Here is a 17977-nt window from a genome sequence, read left to right as displayed (position 1 = left end):
AGGGGATATTTTTACAGCACTGCCTGTAAGTGCTTTAATAGAAGACTGTATTTCGAAAAGATAAAAAGCAACCCAATTTCTACCCTATTACATGGAGTAGTGTCAATTTTATCTGATGAGTATCTAACACAGAATGGGAATGCTGAAACAGGGTAATATGTTTGTATTAAGCTGTTTTGCTCTGAAATTGTCCTGATCTTCATTTGCATCTTCCACAAACTCTGCAGCAATTATTCCAAGAAATTAGAAGGGGGATAGTCAGGTAATGTATTTTCCAGAGCCTGTGGAAACGCTCAGGTCTCTTTTGCTCTTCAACACTGTAGAAAGCAGGTGCTGAAAACTATGATGTCCACCAGCTTAAGCTTAAAGGAGTAAAGAATGATGTGCTTTAACTTCGGAAGAGAGATCTCATTTTTTCAATACCCACCCCTCAGAGATTTGACCACTTCATGTGCACACAACTGCCTCGTCTTTTTTTGTGTCTGTGGTTTTTTTGTTGGGTTGGGTTTTTTGTAGTTTGTTTTTGGGTTGGGGTTTTTTTTTGTCATTTGAATGGGTATGATTTGGCGGGCAGGGGTGTGTTAGGTCACAAGAAGGTATTCACTGAGAGACCTGTCTTACCTGCTCAGATAGAGACATACATTCACTTACTGAAAGAACTGTTTTCTTCATTCAATTTTTGAATACCAGATCTAGAGTCTGCTCACCCTGACACATCAGGACAGGCAGCTTACCCTTTGTCACACTGGCTGGGTACGTATTTGCTGAGCACACCCAGTGGAGCACTCAGCAAGGAGTCAGTTAACAATGCTGGAACTTAAAAACAGAACCTGCTATCGTGCTGGGGTGGATATTCATGCTTCTGTACTAATGCTCAAACGGAAAGGATAAGGTAAGAGCAGCATGTTGATTTATACTTCAGAGATTGTTAAAAACAAATGTGTGCACAGTTTCTGGACACCTTCAATCCACAGCATTGTACAGTTACTGCTTTTGAATCTCCTGGTTTTAATGGTTATAATTATTGGCCAAGTTAATGTTCAACCTCCTCATATGCTACAAGATGTTTAAAATTTCATATTGTTTATGGCAAGAGAGGAAGAAGAAATTCAAACTACAGTTATGATATTGCAGCTGATATAATTTATCCCGGAGACAGACATGCTAGACAAAGATTCACCTAAGGAAACTGCAGTGTTTACATAGAAAATACTGAGATATTAACACAGGATGATACTGTCACTTTTGGAATAGTTACCCAACCCATTCTACAAAAAACATCTGAGAAGTCTGCAAACACACATTTTTGGGACACGGTAAAGCAAGTTCAAGACAACCTAAGTATTAAGCCCAAACTCTATTTTACCACAGAAGCATAGCTTTAACAAGGACAACAGTCATTTTTAATGGCAGTGAAGAGTTTGAAAATATGCAAGTGTTTACATAAATTATACATATTAACACCAAACCTTACATGTTACTCTACCAGGGATTTAAATCAACTTCTCGGTTTCCTGTTATTTGCTCCATTTTTACTTCATGAAGCTATACCGCATTTGCTTTAACCAACTTTAAACTACAGACCCATCACCAAATTCTCCCAATTATTTTTGCAACAGGGAAGTAGTAAGTGACTAGCTTTCAGATTAGACTTCATCTTACCCTGGTACTCTGGTCAGGCAATCAATAAGGAATTAAACAGCAAAAGCAATCAGAAATTTCTCTAAATAGTAAGGACTGTACCTATTGTATCCCACTCCATTCTACCTTTGTTAGGGTAATAATCAATCTGCTTTCGATACTAAAAGGCTGAAAATTATTTTAGATTATACAGTAACACCATATTAACAGCTGATGCCTGACATTATTCCCACCAAAAGCATGCTAAAACAGAGACACAGCTGACATTTCATATTAGTAATGCGAAGGTAAAAAACTTTGGACAGACTCAGCAATTAGTATAACACCAAGTACCACACTAAAGAAATTCACAGTTAAAAATGTTTAAATTGCTTTTTTAATGTAAGCTTGTAGTACAAGAACACAGTTATTGCACCCAGACGACCTTCACTCAGTCTTGTAATGATGTCATATTAACCACAATATTACAGCACTTTAGTGCATGTGGTCTCAGATAAAATTTAATTTTAAGCTTCACGTTGACTAAACAACTTTGTTAACCCCAGTGTAAGACCATGCAGAGCAAGGAGATGAAGTGTGAGTAAGGGAGCTGGAATCCAGTATTCAGCATGGGGTAATATGCATTCTCTTTGAGAACAATGTGCTGTTTTTCAACATTATCGTTGCCATCTCTTTCTGAAATAGCTCGAACTTTGACAGGGCAGTGCTATAAAATCTGTAGAATTCAAGTGTTATCTTATCTTTTTGGAAAACTTTATTTTGACAAAATTTGCAAGCGAACTGACAGGCCTGCAAGTGTCATAAAATGCAACCCACCACTTGAGGGTTTAGCACTGAAACACTTGCTGGACTGCCAGAGCAGTAAGAAGAGCAGTTAGAACACAGCCTTCCTGATAGAAATCTAACTACCAACAATCAAACCCTACCTTCTAATTAGTTATTACAAGGCCAGCGCAAATGGGCTAACCATCTAAATGCAGATCCTTTGGGGCAGAATTCAGTTGCCTAAGTGCCTAACACCAGAATGACTCTTGAGCTGCCCCAGGGTGTTGGATCTGACCTCCACCCACCACTCTAGGAGGGTGTTGTCTCCTGCAAGTCCTGTGTCATACCTACCAGGCTTGTAGAGATGTGTCAGATACTGCTGGGCAGCTAAAACAGCACTAGGAAAAATCTGGGGTTTTTGCTTTGTTGTTTATTTGATTCACCGCTAAAAGCCTATCCATACCAAATGTATGCACAGTGCTTAACCACGACATCTGCCCCAATTCTTTGGTAACATCTGGTTACCTGCAGACTTCTATGTTATTTCTCTGCAACACTGTCATGGCTCCTGACAGAAGTTAAGATAAAGCAGAAAGGAGTCCAGCTCCCCCAAAATCACATCAGGAATCATCCTGTTCATCAGCTGGCCACTGAGAGAATCTTTACTTACTTTTGATACTTTCTTCTTCGAGCCATCAGTACTTTCTGCTTCTTCATGTTCCTTAACACCTTGGGTAAGATTTGTATAGTTGACCAACTTGCCAAGCAGAGATGACACTTTTGGTCGTATATCAAGTTCTTCCTGTGGAAGAAGACAACTAGTCAAGTTCTGCAATTCACAGCGTTTATTAAGAGTGGCTAGGGTCATGTCTGCCTTGGCATGCCTGAGGCTGCCAGGAAACATCCCAGGAAAATCATACAGGGAATGACAGAATATTTCATTGTGCCTGAACCACTGATGAGAGGACTTAATTTTCTGAAAGGAGGGCAACTCTGACAGGAAGAGGCTACATCAACAGGTCTGCACTGCATGCACCCTTCTCCTTAGGTGCTGAAAAGCATGAATCACAGCAATAAAAAAGTCTGAGCCTTGGGACTGTAATAAAATGGATGTGTACCTTGCATATCTCTAATGTCAGCTTACATCAACAGATATACTTTTAAAAAGCTCAAGTTGCCAAAAAAAATCAGAGATTTAGTGATTAAACTCCAGACATTGTAGGCATGCATGCACTCTGATAATTTTATTACATTTTTCAACCTATGTCATCTAATTCACCTGGATCTAAAATCCCAAAAGCCACGAGTACAGAGACCTTACACCATTATATGCATCCCATCCAACTTCTGTGTCTGAAAGTAAGTTTAAAGGGAAAAAAGAAAAAACAAAAAAATCAGAACAAAATCATTCCCTTCCCTTTTCTCTTTGAAATTAAAACAACTTACATGTCTAATTGCATGGTAAAAACTTCTATGCAGGAAATAAAAAACAACTAAGAAATATTTCACTGTCTGGAGTTTTATCATATCTTCATGTATCATCATGAACCGTTTCTGGTAGGATCAGTAGTGTCACATGCTTTAGGCCTGATGCAGAAACTGACCCCAAATGGCAGAACAGATGCCATGAGCCAAGCACACCTTTTCTTACTCCTTCCTCTGATCTGATCTGCAGTTCACATCTTTAAAAACCTGATTACAATTCTTTGCAGAAAGAGGTTGAGGCAACACATGCTTCCTGTTCAGTTGAGCAGCACGGCCTTCGGGATGCTCCTCCCCCTCTCGCTCTAGTACCACAGAAAAAGCCTGCAGACCTGGTGCGGTACTGTATTATTGCTTATGAAAAAGGCAGGTGTGTGACTAGCACCAGCCATGCCACAAGTGGCCAACTCTCCATGACCTACAAGTGGGTTTATCCTGATCACAGATTTACCATGCCTTGGAGGGAGGGGACACCACAGCTGGGAGCATGCTTCCAAGTCTTTTAGCTCAACCACACTGCCTGCAAACACGGCTGTAGCATTTCCACAGTGAGTTCCTATCTAGTAGCAGGTTCGTTATACTTGTGCAGGCTCGATGCCATGCAGCTGAACTCTGCAGGAGCCAACCCGGCGGGGTGTAGAGCCAGCTCCGGCTGCCCCACACCGAGTTCCCAGAATGGGAAACACAGGGTACATGTTGCCAGCGTTGCTGTGAAGCTGTAACTCAGAAGCCCAGCTGGAAAGCAGCTGCAGAGCCACACAAAGGCTCTCTGCACCACTCCCCAGCACCTGAGCTTCTGAAAACATTTTTCAGAAACTTGGTCTTTGCGCACTGTGATGTATTTGCATTTAATGCAGTGAGGTGAGGATGTGGAGCATTCTGCTGGACTTGGTGTGGCTCCAACTGGCCTCCCGCATGAGAGTCTGGTCCTCCTTACTTTCACATGGAAACAGTCATACCCCTCTGCCTCACAGTCCCCAGTGGTCGTAATACTGGAGCTTTTTTATCACACAGGGTATCTCTGCCTACTGGTACCTCAGACAACAGACACACACCCATAAAAAAGCATCTGGGGGAGAAATCTGTACTACTGACATACCACAGTTGTAATACAGGACACCCAGGCTAATTTGAGTACCTCATTTTAGGCACTCTCCTACAGAATAACATGGTCGTTCTTAATACAGTGAATCAGCCCATGCTCGTTTTCCACAATGATTAGCCCACAGTGCCACAGCTTCACTGTTTAAATTATTCATGTCACCGCTGGCACTATTATATTTTGCTACATTGTAGACATACCTCTAAACACACCAATGGCTTTTAGATTTGTCATGCAGCAAGAGTTATGTACCAACCCAGTGCCTGGAACTTTGCAATGATCTGACTTCCACTTAATATGATGTGCTTGATCCCTCCCATCTTGGAAGATCACAAATCACAGTAGAAGTACAAAAAACAGTTAGAAATTACCTCAAACAAGGCCAGATTTCTGTCATAGTAATCACCTCCCTTGACAGCTTCTGAACTGTTCAGGAAAGGACTGTTTTCTTTATGGTTGCCATGACCTGCAAAGAAAAAAATAAAAGCAGGTTTTGATAAGAGCAGAAAGACAGCTCTGCCAAGGAAACTTTGTAACCTTGACAAAAACCATAGGGAATAAACTTGTTTGGTCAATTAAATCTGTTTATTTTTAATATCTAAAGTTATGTAACATTATCAGAGATGTTACTCTCCAAGTAGAATTTTTTCTATTTCTACTTCTCCATTTTCATTAAAATAGGATGAAAACTCACCTCAAAGTAAAATGTTCAAGTAAGGTCACAGCTACAACACTATCTGCGCCTTTATTCTCTAATGTTCCCTTTTATAGCTATTTCTTGTATAGAATGGTGACAAGTGAAAATAGTTTCTGTGTACTTAGAAATCATTACTAAAGCTAAGAGCAACTTTTGAGCAGTATGTCCAAACAGATTAGATAGATTTAGAAAGACTGAACAATTCAAAGACTAGATTCTGCTATTACAATACAGGTAAATATCAACCAAATCCCACCCTTTTTTTTGTTGGTGGCAGGGTTTTTTGTTGTTCTTTGTTTTTTTTACTATGCCCACTAATCCTAGGTATCAAATGTGCTCACTTCATGATGCCTTTACCCTTACTGTATTTTGAACATTTAGACTGTGCATTCTTCAGACTCCTCTTAAGTTTTTAAGTTAAAGCCCAACCTGAGGTACAGTAAAAGCAAAGCATTCACATCTGCAAGGAACAATGTTAAAAAAAAAAAGATAACATGGAAGATCAGTAGAGCTTTTTGTAATAAGTAGTAACTTTACAAAAAAAAAAAAAAGGCACTACAGTATAAAATGAGCTCTGGAGAAAAAAAAGAAAAAAAGATTAAATTGATTCCAGTATTCAGAAGTTCTCAGGCCTGTGGCTCCCATTACACTCTGTTTGACAAACAAAAATCCCTTTCTTTTGTGTGTAACTCTTCACTCCCTACTCTTTCAGCCAACACAAACTACAGAGATTTCCAAGAGTATCTCCTTAAGAAAGGATCAATCCAAGGAATACTTTTTTTTTGCTATTTACACTAAAGAAATTGAAAATTAAAGAAAAATCTTATTGTCTCAAATGAAAATAGTGCAAGTTAAAGAACTATTTTACACTGAATATATAAAAAGCAAGAGATTGAACAGCTGGATTTTTTGGTGCGTATTTTCAATGATTAAGGTAATCAATTCAACAAGGTTACACTAAATTAATATAATTGAAGTGAAAGTATCTCTCCATTTTGAGATCTTTTCTTACTGAGGGGAAGGGATGCATGGAAAGAAGCACAATTTGCTGTAAATTGATCACAAGTGCTTTGAACAAAACTGCTGGAAAAATTATATTCACAGAGGTCTTTTTAAGCTTCTGGAAGTAAACGCTTAGCTGACCAAAAATATTTGTAGGCAGCAGCCCACTGTGTTTACGTGCCTATTGCTTTTCTCACAGCTCTGACAACTAACACCAAAATGTTAATTAGCAGTTGCCTTGCACAAGTGGGCTCAGCTTATTTGCTGACCCCACCTACACGTAAGAGATGTTCACGTTGCTGTACATTGTAGAATTTTTTGTACTACTAGAAAAATGTCAGTAAGCTTAGCAACACAGCATCAAAATAAAATATTTATCAACTTCAACAAAGGTAAATATTTACTAAAAATCTGCAAAAACTACTTGCTTGCTGTATTTGTTATGTCTATATTGTCAGTACGTATTTAAGCTGTGCTGCAGTCCATTCTGTCCTACTCTGGTTGAAGTACACGTGCGATTTTTGCTCAGGAAATGGAGTTATCTGTCATATAGGTTTTACTCATTAAATTGGACAAAGGTGCAAGTGATAATGACAACATCAACAGAAATACTGTCAACTTGATTCTTCAAGACTTTGGTCTGCGCAGTATCTTCTCATCATTACACTTACCAAACACAGCAAGGTCATGAGTAACTTTGGTTTGTTTTCTCATTTCCTATATACTAGCTCTGGTAACTGAATGTTTGAAAAATCAAAGTGATTTTTTTTTTTTTTAAATCACTTCTCTGCTGTCTAGTTTTCCACATTCTTCCATCAGAAACCTTACCTTACAGATGCAGCTTACCACTGTCTCAAAAAAATATAATGGCGTTTCTTTACTTGTAATGCTCACAGAAGCTCTCGCCCTTTTTATGTATAAAATCACACTGTTGTCAGGATAACTCATACATTCAATCTCTTGATTTTTATATAAGATGACAATTGTTTTGCTCTTTCAAAATGTGAAGCCTCTCATTACTGTCATCAGTATAACCTATCCTTAGTTAAGAAAGATTACTTCATATCCTCTCACTGAGCCTGACAAAGACCAGTGACTTAAGATGAATCTTCAAGTTAACTGGCATTATTTTTTAGATGCATCTTCATTTTACCTCCAGTAAATTTTTCATAATTGGTCTCTTCAGAAGCTGGCTCTCCAGCTCCTCTCTCATTCTCCATTTGCATTTTCAAGCATCACCCAATTCCCTCCCATTAGACTTTCCCTCTGAATTTGACTCCTTGGTGAGCTTGCTTTATACGTCTTCCTGCACAGAAGCAGCCCAAACAAAGCAATAGAAAAATCAGTAGAACTAGTGACTGGAAATAAGAGCATTGGTTTTGCAATTGCTAGGGTACATTTTTCTCTCGATGGAAAAGTTCAGATTATAGAAAAATACAGCTGTCTTTTTACCACATTCACAGCACTAGCTCCATTATCCTAAAAGTATATACAGATTATGAATTACTGAAGACAATGTAAAAATAAAAGTGAACTTTCAAAACTCCATTAATCCACTGATCCAACGAAGTGCACATTAAGCCCCCTCTCAAACACTGTACACTTTCAACAGGAAGTAAAGGATGTAAGTTTTTATTCAAGTTGTTTCCAATTACATTCTATTTTAACTTCACCAATATGTAGAACTGGGTGCTGCAGAGATGTGTGCCGATTCAGGAAGAGTCCTACCTTGCTAAGTTAAATACAGCTAATTAAGTGATAGTCAAAATCACCTTCACCACACCTGCATGTTTGGTGCAATGTCTACTTTACAGACGTGTTCTAAATTGCACTATCAAAGAGTTCACCTCATTTTCTCTCTTTTCATATTCTCTCTCCAATTTCATGACTAAAATCTATGGCAGATGACCCATTTCCTCAACAAGAATCACAAATGTACTTTGGCTGCAGCACAGTATACAATATGTATGTACTACAAGAAAAAAAAATTGTCTAGTATATTCTGTCTGCCAATGAGCAGCTTCAAAGAGACTTACTTGCATGGGAAGAGCTTGTTATCTCCATCAGTTTTGGAAGAGAGCGGAGGTGACCTCGGAAAGCTACTCCGGGGAATTCTTGCCCCAGCTTCACACGAGGACAGTTTACATTCGGAAGCATGAAGTCTCCTGGGCAAGCACCGTCTTGTGACATGTGTACTGTTTTCCACATTCTTAGTTACCAAGTCTTTGGTCTTGGACAGTAGCTATGTGATGTTAGTTTTCATCATGCAAGATTGTTTTGCAAGGAACTTTTCTTAAAGAGGGAGTTATATACTCTGCAACAGAGAATAATTTATTGGCCTTAGTCCCTAATTAATGTCAGTTTTTGAGGCAGGCAAGCTATATTCCAAGTAGGTTAATGTTTCCTCTTCACTTGTTTCATTGCTTCTCAGTCTTCATTATCGTTCAATAATTAAGGCATTTTATTTCTGCATGCTACCAGTTCTCTTCCAAACCAAACAATTCTATTTGTAGCCACCACTACAATTATACAGTTTATCTAAACATCTCCACCATAGTTCCCTGAACTTTTTAGAGCTCCCATACTCAGGTACAGACACAGGTCTGTAGAACAAGGTTCATCATCGTGTGGATCACCTGAGTTCCATAAAACATCAAAGATGGTCCATGGAACAAAACCTAAAAATCCTAAATGTGCATACTCTCATACATGCAAATACACAACCCCAGGAGACAGAATAAAAGCAATAAATGGATGTCCAAACTTTCATCTCATTGCCAAGAAAAAACACTGTGGCAAAACTGTAGCAGATATTCTACTGACTGATTTTATTTTGTCCTTCTCCAAAAGTTTTACGCTATCTTTACTTTAAAAAAAAAAAAAAAATATTAAGAACAGAGAGGATAGTGTTCACATTACTGCTCTCCTTCTAGAGGGGATTAGGCCAGAGACACACAGTTTTTCTGCTTGAGCATGCCGAGTGCAAGTCTTTTGTGCAAGCCATTGTGTTTTCTTTAGTAACTGAGGGATGCAAACCAGAATTTAGAGAGAATTACAAACAAAACAGATATATGAAAGTAACTATAAGAAAGATTAGTGAGGACAAATGAAAGCTGAACAATTGGGCACAGTGAGACTATCGTAAAGAAAGACCAGGAAGCTTCACAGCGATAAAGTGTGCTCAGACAGACTACTGAAAGAATAATCATCCCTGGGAGAAGGTGGCAGGAGCGGCTGCATGACTGGACCTGTTGAGGTTTTATTCTCCTCTATTGTCAGTTTCTGAACTCCCTTAAAGAAAACCACCACTCCCCTACTTCATCATGTTCAGTTAAATAAGTAGAAATTAGTACATCTTAAAACAACTTCAGATCTTTCCATTTGGACATGACTAACTCAGAGACACGCTCACCTAGTTCTTACGGAGGCTCTATCTCCCCGACAAGTTAAGGCGTGCTGAAGGCACAGAGGGACAGTCTGAGTAGCTTTAGTCTAGCCAGCACAGATAACATAAGCGAAAAATATAGCAGAGCTAATTAAGCTGCAGTAAGGTTTAAAACACTTTGAAAAAAAAATTCCTGAGAGGGCTGAACTTTGGTAACAAACTTATGTCACTTTGTTTTTACAGGCATATATCTGAGCTAATTAAATGAAAGCTGGTAGAGGCACATACACCATGCTCATCACATCCCGAGAGGAACGCACAGACTCTTAGACATGCCTTGCTAGGCAGGCAAGCTGGGCAAAGCTCCAGCTATGGCTACAACCTGTGACAATGGCATGCGGAGTTGCCATAATCCTCCCTGCCTGAAATATCAAGAGCTAAATCTTAACCGAGGGCCTAAATTTCTTCAAAGAATTTTAGCATGAATCAGAGTTAGAACTGAAATGCTAGGCTTGACTAAACTTAAACCTGTTGGTTGATTTACCTCTTTATAACTGACAAACAGCAGATACTAGCAAACCAGCTCAAAGGACAGCCCAACACTCCACCCCTCAATGCAATTTCATTTCTGGAGCAGCATAAGAGCTAATATCTCACTTCTAATTGTACTATGCGTGTACAGACTCCTTTGCGTACACCACAGTAAAAAAAAAAAAAAAAAATTGTAACGAAATAGACTGTATAGCAGCTAACACCAGGGGTTTTTTGTCTTTCAGACACTCTTTTACAAGCACCACTGGCCACAAAGCCTGTGACAGCTAGGGACAGTAACTGAGCCATTTTCATGCACAGAAAACATTATCTTAAACTTTTTTCTTTTAATTTAAAAAATAATCCGTATTTTTAATAGTCCATCTACAAATAACACTGGAATCTAAGATTAGCAATTGGAGTTGATACCAAAGCAGTTGGTGTGGGTTTCCTTTAACCTAATTTCAGCTATCTAAAGAGCAAGCAGTTATATTCAAGTAGTCATGTAGGCTCGATTTTTACTCGTAAAGTAATGGCTCAATTAACTGATCCCTGAAGTGCCTCTCCTGTACACGCATCTTGGCATGCTGCAAATTACCTCTAAAGAGAACCTAAGTTAAATAAAAACCTAATTTATTTAATTTTATTTAATTTTTTAGTTTATGATATGCAAAATTTATCCCACTTTGGAAAGCAAGTTAGTTCTGTTCTATTTACGCTTTTCCAGATTTTCACATGTCAACATCTTCTGCAAATTTCTATACAACTGGTAATTAGGCCAGATTTCAGTCTGATTTTTTTGATGACAAAAACAAAATAGGTTTGCTACACTTACTGTTCTCACAAGACCTAGAAGCAAATGAATACACCCAAGATAAGTATTCTATAGGAAAAAAAAAAAAAAAAGTCATAGGAACAATAGGATTGCTGCAAACAGAAATTATTTTCGGGTAGAATATATTTCTTCCTTGCATAATCAGGTCATCTTATCAATCACAACATTATTTTTGAAGACATTTGTTCACAGCTTTAAGGACAAAGTTTTAATATAAAAAGCTGTTCATGTCCATCTTTATTACATTTAAGGGGCTTGGTTTGTTTGTTTCTGCAAAAGAAACTGTTTTAACACAGTTCTTGAGAAAAGCACTTTCCAGATATTAACAATTACACTACTTTCCCAAGCACTTGTATTGTGAGATAAAAGTTGGTTCCCTCCAGAAGGCTAAGCTATGTTCAGATAGCACTGTCATCGTCCACAGCAGTAAAGTTTTGCAGAACTGAGTATTGCTGAAGAACAGAAAACCCTAAACAAGTTTCTTGATAGTAATTCAAGAACCCCTATATCTCCCCATTTCAGCAGCAAAGAATTCAAGAGTATTCCTGATGTATATCAAGGGACTATCATATTAAGATAACTTAAGAAACATGTAGGTGACAAATTGATTTCAAATACATCCTGAATCTGCTTATATGCTTTATTTATGTGGCTCCTCACACGTGGCTGGACTAAACAAAACTCTTATTCGGTCTCAGAACTGTTACGAAACCTCCTTCTTGCTTCATTCGGGAGGCAGTAACAAATTATTCAATTTACAATTATATTTTTGCAGAGATCATTATCTACAAATTTCAGAAACAGAAGTCAGATAGTGCTGCTTCTCTTAAACTACTTTCAGCTGCTTCACAGAAATCCTAATCCAACACCACTAACTGTCCAAAGTAGAGATCTTATTTAAAAACAGTAACTAAAAAAAAAAGACAGGCTGTTAGAAATGTTTGTTTCTTCACAAGGCAACACACAGCTAGCCAGAAACACGAAGCATTTCTAAAATGAAACTTCTGATCACAAACTCATTCATGGCAGTAGAACTGGCAGCTTGACATCACAAATCTGATAATGCGGAATATTTATTTTCACTTTAGCTACAAAGTGTTCAATATTATCCAAAGCACTTTTTTCATGCAAAAACTGAAAATCATGATTTATCTTTTAGGGTTTTCAAAATTGAAAACAAGAATTTCGTTAGTTTGCAGTAGCAAAAGATTGATCGTGACATTTCAAGCCCAGAAAAAAGAGTTCTCAAAATATTTTGAAAACTTTACTAAGTTCTTGGTGTTGCATGGTGGGGGGGGTGTTTTGGGTGTCTTTTTTATCAGGAGTGTTATATTTACAGCAGAAATGGGAGAAACAGGAAATAAATAGCATCCAGTTAGGTAAAGCTCATTTATTCACACTACAAACTAGGCATTGATAATGAAATAACTAACTGAAATCTGTTAATGCCAGCTCACTTAAGACCTTGGGCTACCAGGTCTTTTTCACTGAAGGTGGCAGAAAACATGAGCTGTACATTCTGGGCTGACCCAGTATTTTATGAAAACAAAGGCCAAAGTTGCACTAGACAACAATCTATGCAACAATAAAGCTGTATGAGAGGAAAGAATAGCAGAATCACAGGATAGATCTTTACCTGGATAGCTTTTAAGGCAGCAAAGAGATCCTCTGTACTTTAAACACGGGCTCAAACTATCAGTCGCACTGACAACACTGAACTCTTACGTGCCAAGTCCAGACACACACTTCATCAGAAACTGCAGCTTAAAGGCCAAACTATTGACATTCATGGGTATTTTAAGAATATAATGTGTTCATTCACCATTTTAAGAATACATTAACATTATTTCACTGTTAAATTGACAGTCATTGAAGTACTGAATCTTTCCCAAGTAAGGGTGTGCTTCTTAAAATTCATTACACACTACACTGCAGATACCATGTACATATTTACAATCAGCAACAGCTTTGGCATCTACAGAAGTGACACAAACAAAGCACAGTTAAAAGTAAATTAAAAAGCTGTATTGTTGACAATATATTAGTTCCTCTGAAACAGTTCAAAGACTGCATTTGTTTGTGTTCTTCATGAAAGAAACAGCCAAAACTTTCCCAGACAACAACCTATGCCATGGTTAGACTGCACCAGAGTACAGAATTAAGCGTACAATTAAGCACAGATCTTTGTTTCATCCCTAGATAAACACGTGTGAAGTTACTATCAGACTTCTACTGTACTTTGCAAAACTAGATTAGAGAACAGCTTTACCAATCAAGTTGACTGATACTACACAACTCAAAGGATTTAGCGATTTAATAATCCCGTGTTTCAGAAAGTGCAATGATTTTATTCTTCAGTAAAGATACACTGATAGTTTCAAAACACTATAATCCTTTGTAGGTATTAATATCAACATGACGTACTTACCCTTTAGCAATAGCTCTTTGCCATTTTCAGTAATTTGGTTTACCATTATTCTTCTTCCTGCTCTTAGTACACACTTTAGTAAATGTCTCTGTGAAGTCCTGAGGATTGGACAAGTTTAATAATATCGTATTCCCAAAAGAACTTTTTTCTGCCTCTTCTGACAAAGTGACTGCTGACTGCAACGTTGAATGGGACTGATCTCTTTCAGGAAGCAAAAGGGTTTCTTACAGAAAACGAAGCCAGCACCAACATAATCCTGGCATTATAATCCTTTCAACACTGAGAAAATATACAAATGTCGGGATCTTACTGAAAATGCTATTTGTGAAATCCAAACCCAGTCACATTTTGGAGGCACACTGCCAGCTGTTTGCACACTTATTCAGAAAAGTGTGTGTGCCACAAATCTGCTGCTTGCTGAGTGTGGAATCAGACAGCGTTTTAAACCTGCTAATGCCATGAAAAGTATAGCTCTGTGACGTTAGCCCTCCAGGCATTTCAGCTTTCAAGTGAAAACAGTGATGTGTTTCTTTCCATCTTCAATACTTTTTAATATGATTACCCATTAATGGACAAACCCTATGCAAGCTCACCAAAAAAAAGCAACAGCACAATGAAATGGAAATTTATATAAAATACATAAGTAAATACTAACTTGTTGATTCTACGCAGTTCATAATTACCAGAACCTCCTCCATTCTGCTCATTCATAAGGAGATCCTCTGGATACCAGCACACACCACACTGAGACTTATCTGCATTATACAGTAGGTGTAATCACCAAGAATGCCTATGTAATTGAAGATGCCAAGTCACTTTTGAGAAACTGGATTTAGGAACTCACATCACTTCGGAGCTTTCATAATATAACTTGTCATTGCCAGCTGAAAAAAACACTATAAAAACAACCTTTGTACTTCACTGTAATCCACTTCAGAGATTCTTTCATGTGGAACGACTCCAAATCATTTCTCATGGCTATCCTCCCTGAAGCACTGTCCCTTCACATGCATGAAGGCACCTCAGATGCAGCACACCCTGTACCAAAATATAGGGAGAAGCATTCTAACATTTTCCCTGCCTCAGGAAAAGCCTCTTACCTTGCTGTAAAAAGTTCTCACTTTCTCTGAGAGACAGCAACATACATCTATGAGAGGAGCATGCAGATTCCATGCAATATTCAATTCGCCTTTCTCTCCGATACCAAATACAGAAAGTTGTTCTCAGCCCTATACCAATTCAGCTGACCATGGCTGCACAGTAAGAAAGATGAGAGGACAACAACAAAAAATCCAAACTCAGAAAAACCCCACAACACAGACCACAATTTCAGACGTATCTGCTCCCTTCTCCAGCTCAACATGTGCCAAAGAAACAATTGTACAGGCACAAACCACAGAGTGAGAACAAGCAGATGGGAACAGTGAGCATTAAGTCAATATTGCCACCAGCTCAAAAAACTTCCTACAGGAAACAAGTGGAAATAGAGGAGAAATGAGCCAGGGTGCTAGGTATCTCCAGACATACAGAAAGTGCAGAAAAAGAAGGTACAATTACTTTAAAAATTTCTATGTATGTACATTCTACGAATTACATACTATACAATGTACATTAACAGACATCTACTATCCATTTGTGGAAGACAGTAGAAAGACATCTGTAATCGGTTACAGCTTATTGTGAAGCCCTTAATGTTTTAGTAAGTTTTCAGTTAACTCATATAGAAAGTGCTGAATACCAGATTCTTCTTACATTTGAGAAGTACTTTGTTCCATGTGAAAACAAAGTGTGCAAGAGATTGTTTTTAACTAAGGAAAAAAGAAAATAAGAAAAAAAGACAAAAAAGAGATAAGCTTATATATGCTCCAGGGATGAAGAGCTGACCTTTCAGTGCGAAGCGCTACAAACAGCCAAAACCCACCGTAACTCCGATCATAATACTCAAAGAAAGTGTAAGTCAGCATGAGCCATCTCCAAGCAAAGGAAGCCACTTCATCGCACTAAACATTTTAGAGGATGGAGAGCACTCCGATACTGCACATGATAAGCAACAAACCACAGTACTTGTAAAATACATGTATTCAAACACACATTTATAAAGAGCTCACAGGTCTTCCAAAATAGCACTAAGTATTTCACACTGCACAACACACAGCACAGACCAAGATAAAGTCAGGTATCTGAAGAAGCCACAGTGGCTTTTATCATCATTTTACAAAAAGTCAATTGGTCTGCAAGAGCATCAGAGCAAAATGAGTACAGCACATTAGCTTACAGAAACTCTTCAAGAAGCAATGGGCAACATTAGATCACTTGTCTTCTGCTGCACCAGTCAGGAATTAAATCAAGCACATGCAGCAGAATCTAAGTCAGAAGAAACTCAGGAACATATAGCTGTGTGCTTACTCCTGCTAAACATACACTTCTACCACAAAGTTCAGAATACAGTGCCTTAAAAGGGCAAAGGCAAAATATTGCAACTAAATTATTCTCTGTGCATTGCCTTGAGTTACAGCTTTAAAGCTGCCTTCACGTACCGTAACACAAGGCAGACAATCATCCCACTATCTGGCTACATACTACTAGGATCTACCAAACATAGCTCAACTCTATCTCCCTTCATGTTTGGCTGCAATGTCCCCAAAATTAATCCCTGACATTGCCACCACATTCTCTGGAACATACAGCCACATCAAAAGGGAACAGTTTGTGTCTGCTTAGGCAAAGTAGCCAAGACATAAGTTACATCCATGCGGGAACTGGATTTGGATAAGGTTGGCAAGAGTTGGCTTGTGATGCTCCAGAAACAGCTATGCCCTGGAGATCTTGTCCCAGTACAGGTGCAGAAAACAAGTACAAATTGAGGGAAAGGAAGAGATACTGTTGGGGGGAGACAGACAAGTGGTATTGCTGATGAACAATTCATATTATAAGAATCACAGATCAGACAGTGAAAACCTGAGCAGAAGATTAAAATATCCAGGAGCAGTAGGTTCTTAAATCAGACCTGCAAGACTATTACCTTCATCCTTTACATCAACTTTGGATACAAATATATACTATAGCAAGTAGTAGTAAAAGCGATGTCAGTTATATTTAGAAGTGGATTAGGAAGGCAAAGCTCCTGAATGCAAAGGTAGAAGGCAGAGGAGTAAATGTGCTGTTTTCCATCAGAGACAGCGGCAGCTACAGCGTCTTCCTGATTTGCTCCAAGTCCTGACTCAGATCTGACCTCCTACATGGAAACCCAGAAGTGGACTTTGCACACAGTAACCAAGCTCTGGACTGCTCAGCTTGCAAGCACAGACAGGGTTATAACACCAAGTAGCATTGCTATAGATAATTTTATTAAAAACAATTATACTCCAGGGCATAAAAATTGTGGTTTACTGCAGCAATCAGCAATCTAAAGTATGCAAGAGCAAGTCTCAACAAGTTGGCCCTCCTTAGGAGTTACCTTAGCTCAGCAAATGAGCAACTTCTAATGGCACACTATAAAAATCCTTTTTTCCCCTTTGACATGGAATTGAAAGGCAAAAGTTTCAATGGTCTAACCTGCTTCACAATAAGGAGGTATTTGTAATGATTGAATGATGTTCTAAATCCCTCAGATAAACACAAGAAATTGCTGGGTACTGGTAGATGAAAATGAAGGTTGGCAATTGGACTGTAGGAAAAAAAAAAAAAACAACACATACAGTTTTCTTCTGGCACAATTAGCTTGAACCTATACATCGGACAGCACGCCCCTGCCCTGAACACAGAGCTCTGCGTCATCCCTCCTCTCCCAGGATCCTGTTATACAATCTCTGCTACAGTTTCCTGCAAGCCAGCTTCCAACATCAGCTTACAGCTTTGATTCTAATTTTCAAAGCAATCGATAGATTGCACCCTAATTATATTACAGACCACATGTCAGTCAATGAAAGAGTGGGCTTCTAGGACAATGCAGGTCACTCGGGTGGAGCAGGGAGAAAGGGGCAAATTAAGCATTCTGGATTCAAGGGGATGGACCAGTGGGACAAACTTCCAGGGAACATTAGGCAAACCCAGAATCTGAACACCTTTGGAAACGCTGCTAAGCCTTGCCCTAAGCAAATGAGCTTCCC

General features: G+C 38.6%; 1 protein-coding gene across 5 annotated transcripts in view; it reads right to left on the bottom strand.

The window, feature by feature from the left end:
• Nucleotides 1–17977, bottom strand: part of SLC12A4 (solute carrier family 12 member 4) — a 50893-nt gene that overhangs the window by 25100 nt on the left and 7816 nt on the right. For 2 of the 5 annotated variants that reach the window (XM_074881894.1, XM_074881895.1), the window contains exons 2-4: nucleotides 8726–9003; nucleotides 5362–5456; nucleotides 3077–3208 (exon numbers count right to left, since the gene is read on the bottom strand). In XM_074881894.1, the coding sequence (XP_074737995.1) occupies nucleotides 3077–3208; nucleotides 5362–5456; nucleotides 8726–8897 (399 nt within the window). In that variant the 5' untranslated portion in view covers nucleotides 8898–9003. Of the gene's footprint in view, nucleotides 1–3076; nucleotides 3209–5361; nucleotides 5457–7842; nucleotides 7996–8725; nucleotides 9004–17977 lie in introns of those variants that run through there. The other 3 variants (XR_012630586.1, XM_074881893.1, XM_074881896.1) reach the window with 2 other exon arrangements.

Source organism: Strix uralensis, chromosome 12 (genome assembly GCF_047716275.1).
Source record: "Strix uralensis isolate ZFMK-TIS-50842 chromosome 12, bStrUra1, whole genome shotgun sequence".
NCBI classification, from domain to species: Eukaryota; Metazoa; Chordata; class Aves; order Strigiformes; family Strigidae; genus Strix; species Strix uralensis.
Note: the sequence above shows the minus strand (reverse complement) of the source record. Positions and strands in the feature narration are given on the sequence as shown.